The following is a 6,000-nucleotide window of genomic DNA, read 5'->3' as shown; positions in this document are numbered from 1 at the left end:
CCAGGAGCACTTCTAGATCCTTTTAAAAAAATTGGCACCACAGTAACAGACCTCCAGTCATCTGGTACAGTGGCTGAGTTAAGCGATAGGTTACATACCAGTTCTTCAATCATATTTGAGTTCCTTGAGAATTCTTGCGTGAATACAGTCTGGTCTCATGACTTTTACTGTTTAATTTATCAATTTGTTCCAAAACCTGCTGTGTTGATACTTCAATCCGGGATAGTTCCTCAGATCTGTCACTTAAAAAGAATGGCTCAGGTGTGGGAATCTCCCTCACATTCTCTCCAGTAAAAACCAATTCAAAGAGTTCATTTAGCTTCTCTGCAATGGCCTTGTCTTCCTCGAGTGCTCCTTTTCATACCTCAATCGTCCAGTGACCCCACTGATTGTTTAACAGGCTTCCTGCTCCTGATGTACTTAAAAATCTTTTTTACTGTTAGTTTTTGTGTCTTTTGCTGGTTGTGTTTCAAATTCTTTTTTTTGGCCTGCCTAATTATACTCTTACACTTGACTTGCCAGAGTTTGTTCCTTTCTATTTTTCCTCTGTAGGATTTGACGTCCAATTTTTAAAGGATGTCTTTTTGTTTCTATCCACCTATTATACTCTGTTGGTTAGCCATCTTGGCATTTTTTTTGGTCCTCTTACTGTTTTTTTTTATTTTTTTATTTGGAGTATACATATAATTTGAGCCTCTATTATGGTGTTTTTAAAAAAGTTTCCATGCAGCTTGCAGGCATTTCAGTCTTGTGACTATTCTTTTAATTTCCATTTAACTGGCTGCCTAATTTTTGTGCAGTTCCCCTTTTTGAAGTTAAATGCTACTGTGGTGAGTTTCTTTAACAAGGATGTTAAATTTAATTACACTATGGTCGCTATTACCAAGTGGGTCAATTATATTCACCTCTTGGACCAGATCCTGTGTGCCACTTAGGACTAAATCAAGAATTGCCTGTCTCCTTGTGAATTCCAGGACTAGCTGCTCCAAGAAGCAGTCATTAATGGTGTCTAGAAATTTTATCTCTGCATGCATCCCATTCTGAGTGACATGTTCCCAGTCAATACAGGGATAGTTGAAATCCCCCATTATTATTGGGTTTGCTGTTTTTGTAGCTTCTCTAATTTCCCTGAGCAAGCACAGTCCTTGCTTTGTCTGTTGGTCTTTGGAGAATGCAGTTTGAACCAGTATGTGCAAGTTTTACCAGCTGGTGGGACCTCTTAGGAGGTGTTACAACCTGAGTGAATTTTCCTAACATTCCCCAATATTCTTAGTGGGCTATGGTCTCCCTCCCCCATGGAATTATATATAATCCCTGCCCACAACGATACATAAACATAATATATTAAGATCTTCTAAAGATATTGCAGGAAATAGCCATATCTGTCACAACCTCCTTTCTCAACCATTGTGGACAACACTACCATCCTATCTGTCACTCAGGCCTGTAACCTGAGTGTCATCTGGAATTGGAACTTGACTCTAGCTCTTCACATCCAGACTATGCCTCAATCTTGCAGATTCTTTCAACATCACATCTGTACAATGGGGCCTTTCCTGTCAATTGGTACATCTAATACTCTCATCCAGGCTCTCATTGTCTCCCATTTCAGTTACTGCAACATCCTTTTCTCTGACCTTGACAAATGCAGTCTTGCCCTGCTGATATCTATTCAGAATGCTGTTGTAAAGATCATTCTCCTAGCCTGTGGCTTTGACCATGTCACCCCTCTCTTTGCAACGCTTCACTAGCTCTTTCTTCCCTAATATATCAAATATAAGCGACTTGTCTTCACTTTCCAGGCCCTTCATGACCTATCCCCACCCTGTCTATCATCTCTCATCAACTCCAGCCTCTGACTGGACCATGATATCAGCCTCCATCGCCCACCTAAATTTTCAAACATGCACCTTGGTGCTTTCTTTCATGCTGCTCCTCATTCTTGGGATCCCCCATAAACATCCCCCAAACTAACTCATTATCCTCCTTCAAAAACCTTCCTTAATACACTACTGTGCTCTCAGACAGGAGCGGCGCCAGGGTTTTTGGCACCCTAGGCGGGGGTCTTTCCGCGTTCCCGGTCGTCATTGGCAATTCTGCGGCGAGGGGTCCTTCCGCGCTCCTGGTCTTCAGGACACTTCGGTGGCGGGTCCCGGAGCGAGTGAAGGACCCGCTGCAGAATTGCCGCTGAAGACCCAGAGCGCGGAAGGACCCCCCCGCCGCTGAATTGCCGTCCCCCCAAATCCTGACAGCCGAGGCAACCGCCTAGGTCGCCTAAATGGAAGTGCTGACCCTGCTCTCAGGCTTACAAAAAATGTGACAATGGTTAAGCTGTTGGTGTGCTGACACCAGCGGTGGTCATGCTGACAAATATTGTCTCATTTTTTCCTTGTACTCCCCTATCTTTTGTCTCTTGTCTTATACTGAAATTGTAAGGTCTTTGGGGCAGGGACTGTCTTTTTGTTCTCCGTTGGTACGGCACCTAGCACAATGGGGGTGAGACTCCTAGGCACTATGATAATAAATAATTAATAACAATAATAAAACAATGCAACAAGCAGTCTGCTTCTTACAACCAAGACATGGAGGCACTGGGCTAGCTGAAATGTACGAAAGCTTATAAGGAAAAATTAAGGGTTAGGTAAATGGAAATATACATGTTGACCTTGATTGTTTTTAGCATTTGCTACGTGTGCTTTGTAACTTTGGGTGAATGAATAAATAACTACTTTGTTTCAAAAAAAAAGGTTGGTTTTTTTTAGTCACTTTAACCACCTCACTGGTCACAGGTCCCTAAAGTGAAAGGGCTCAAAGGTGCCAAACCAGTTGGGCCTGTCTTTTAACATGATTGATCCCCAGAAACCCTATCCCGGTGTAGTTGAACTGTGAGAAAGAGATGCAGGAAGCCAGGCCTGTCACCTAAAGGATGCACTCAAGAAGGACTACAGGGGTCCAAAATGCCATTGGTCCTGTAACTGTGACAGCATGAAAACAATTACCTAATAGTGGTAAACTCCTATTTACAAATCCCAGCCCTGACACTGCAGTCTTTAATCAGGCAAACCTCCCATTGCCTTTAGTGTGGGACTTTTGCCTGAGAAAGATAGTTGAATAATGCCCAGGTAACTGTCTTAGTGAGATGAATGTCTATACACCCCTCATGCATTGATGGAAGACTAGGCCTTCAAGTGCAGTACATATACTTCAGCATCAAAATTAGGTAGCAAAACCCACAGTATTTCTAACTGAGTACAAGCTGTAAGTGATATTTTTTCTTTTATATTTAAAGAGTACTATTCAACATGAATAATGATGGCAAAATCTGGCCCTATGTTTTTCTCTGTTACACACTTATTCACAGAGAAGCAGTGCTGTCTATTGGTAAGCGCTCAGAACTAAGACCCATGACTTTGGAATTCTAGTCCCATCTCTGCTAATGTGATCAAGCAAGTTACGTGATCTCTTTCTGTGCCTCAGTTTATCTGTCTGTGAAACAGATATAATAATGTTTACCTCTCTCACAAGGGTATTAAGAGAATTCATGATTAAAGAGCTTTTGAAATAATTGGATGAGAGGTGATATGTATATTACTTTTACTGATAGCACTGTTTTCATAATAGAAACAAAGTTTGATATTGTATATAGGTTTCACTAAAGAATTTCAATTACTGATATAGATCAGAAAAATGAGTATGCACATCCTTTAAATGCAAATGTAATGGATACAAGATATGTATCTTAATGTATAGCTTGAGTAAACATACTGAAGACCACACCATAATGGGAAACACATTTTGTGCTACAGTGTGCAATCATGCATTTACATCTAAACTGGACTTTGGGTTTATAAAACAAATCTTAAATCAATCATATTCAAAGGACATATCAGCAGTTCACATATTTGTAAAAGGCTTTCATTCCAAGAAACCCTTCAGTGAAAAAGCTTGGGAAACTCTTTGCCCTGCTAGAAAGAAGGGGTGAGATAACAATTCAAGTCATCTGAGAAGAAATTTGAACAAACATTGAAGACAACAGAATAGAAACCAGATGCAGGATATTCGTTCACAGTTGCGTGAAGAAGGTTTTGGGGTTTATTTGAAATGCAGTTGGGAGAAAAGGATAAATTGTCGATGAAGAATGTGTGCAAGTTCAGCTGTGGTTAATGCTGAAGTTGTGCCCACTGAAAGAACAATGAAGCACAGTTTTACTTGTCAAGCTACCATGAAAGATATTCAGCCTAATCATTTATTATTATTTGTATTATAATAGTGCCCAGAGGCCCTAACTGAGATCAGGGCCCCCTTCTGCCAGATGATACATGTACATGTAGGAAAAGATAGTGTTTATAATCTAATTAAGACAAGATGCAACAAGTGGGTGCAACAATCAGAAGGAATGGGGAAGGAGGACAAAGTAAGTAGTAACAAGAACATTAGTTTAAAGGCCAAATAAATGAGATAAATATCAGAAGCTTCTACTGGCCATGTACCTAGCTGTTATCAGTTGGTACTTTCCTGTAGGTATCATGGTAGATGTGGGTTTTGAGCAGGGATTTGTAGAACAGGGTTTATGGACTGCTTCAGGAAGGGTATGTCATGTATAAGGGGTAAAACAGAAGAAAGCATGAAGGTGCCTATCTGAAAAATGGGCAAACAGGCGATGGAGACAGTTTGGAGGAAAGATACAAGAGTAGCTAAACTGTGAACATTTATAAACCGAAGGAGCAGAAGCTTGCCTGTTCCCTTTCAGAAAAGGCACTTAGCAGAGGGCTTCAAAAGTGAGAGTGAGGTGGTCAGACTAGAGGGACAGTCCACTGACTATGTTGCCAATATCACACAGCTCTTAACAACTAACAGTAGCAGCTATTTTGTTATTTACCAATAATAAAACAATGAAATAATGAGAACAATAATACAAAAAATGACTAACAGTACAATACAATGCTTAGTAATGCAATTATAAATCCTCAATTGCTATTGCAGTTGACCAGCTACTCTGTTCCTGTAGGACAGCTGGGTGGAGTCAGAGCAGGGATGACTGTAACAATGCCAACATTTCAATCATGAATAATAACGGATAGCTGTTTTGTGCTCGCTGTAAACATATTATTAATTGATCCCTGACAGGCGATCAGAATCATCAGTAATTATTCCCCAATCTGCATGATTAATAAATATTCTATCTTACGCATTATGAGTTTCTTATTTTATCACCCGCACCATTACTAGTTTGTTGCAGTTGGAGCACGTTTACTGACAGCTGGTGCTGTTGATTACTCCCATGTCCAGGGTGCAGCTGGGCCCTCCCTGTGGGTTAGCGGCGGGGGGCTGGGGGCTGCACCCCGTTACTCCGGGTCACTGGCAGGGGATCCCCGCGGGGTACAGACAGGAGGAGCCGGGGGCTCCGGGACCCGAGGGGAGGCACGGGGCGGGTCTCCCCGGCCCTGCGATGAGTTTGCCCAGCCGGCCGGTCTCAGCCCCGGGAGGCGCCGCGGCTGAGCGCCTGCGCGGAGGGGGAGCCGAGCCCCCATCCCCATGGAGAGGCCGGAGGCCGAGCCGCTCGGCGCTAGCGACAGCTGCCAGGCGGGCGAGGCTGAGCCGGGCACCGGGCCCGCGGAGGAGGAACCCGGCGGAGGAGCAGCGGGCACGGTGAGGGGGCCGGGCGGCCCGCGAGCGGGGCGGCCCGGCCCGGCTCGGTTGGGGAAGAGGAGGCGGCCGGGCTCTGCTCCGGCCTAGGCGCCTCTGCCGAGCGCCGCTCTTTCCTGCCGCTGGCGGCCGTTCTGGGAGCGGCCGCTCGGGGCAGAGGGTAGCGTGGAGCGGGCTGCAGCCGCGGGGGGCCGGGCGCTCCCCGGTGGAAGGGGGCGGGAGAGAGGAGCCAGGCCTGGGCAGAGCGGGGCACGGACAGTGGGGCAGCCTCGGCCGGCTTCGTGTAGAGAAGCGACAGGTGGAAAGTGCCTCTCCCCAAATCACCTGCCCTCTTGTGAATGGCTCTCTAGGGGC

The 6,000-nt window shown here is 44.7% G+C and overlaps 1 protein-coding gene across 1 annotated transcript in view; it reads left to right on the top strand.

Annotated features, from left to right (window-relative positions):
• The first annotated feature begins 5,472 nt into the window (after window positions 1-5,472).
• The window catches only part of SNX4 (sorting nexin 4), a 58,421-nt gene continuing 57,893 nt past the window's right edge, over window positions 5,473-6,000 (top strand). The window contains exon 1 of the mRNA XM_005279832.4: window positions 5,473-5,649. Coding sequence (XP_005279889.2) covers window positions 5,536-5,649 — 114 coding nt within the window. The 5' untranslated portion in view covers window positions 5,473-5,535. The remainder of the gene's footprint in view (window positions 5,650-6,000) is intronic.

Source organism: Chrysemys picta, chromosome 11 (genome assembly GCF_011386835.1).
Source record: "Chrysemys picta bellii isolate R12L10 chromosome 11, ASM1138683v2, whole genome shotgun sequence".
NCBI lineage: Eukaryota > Metazoa > Chordata > Testudines > Emydidae > Chrysemys > Chrysemys picta.
Note: the sequence above shows the minus strand (reverse complement) of the source record. Positions and strands in the feature narration are given on the sequence as shown.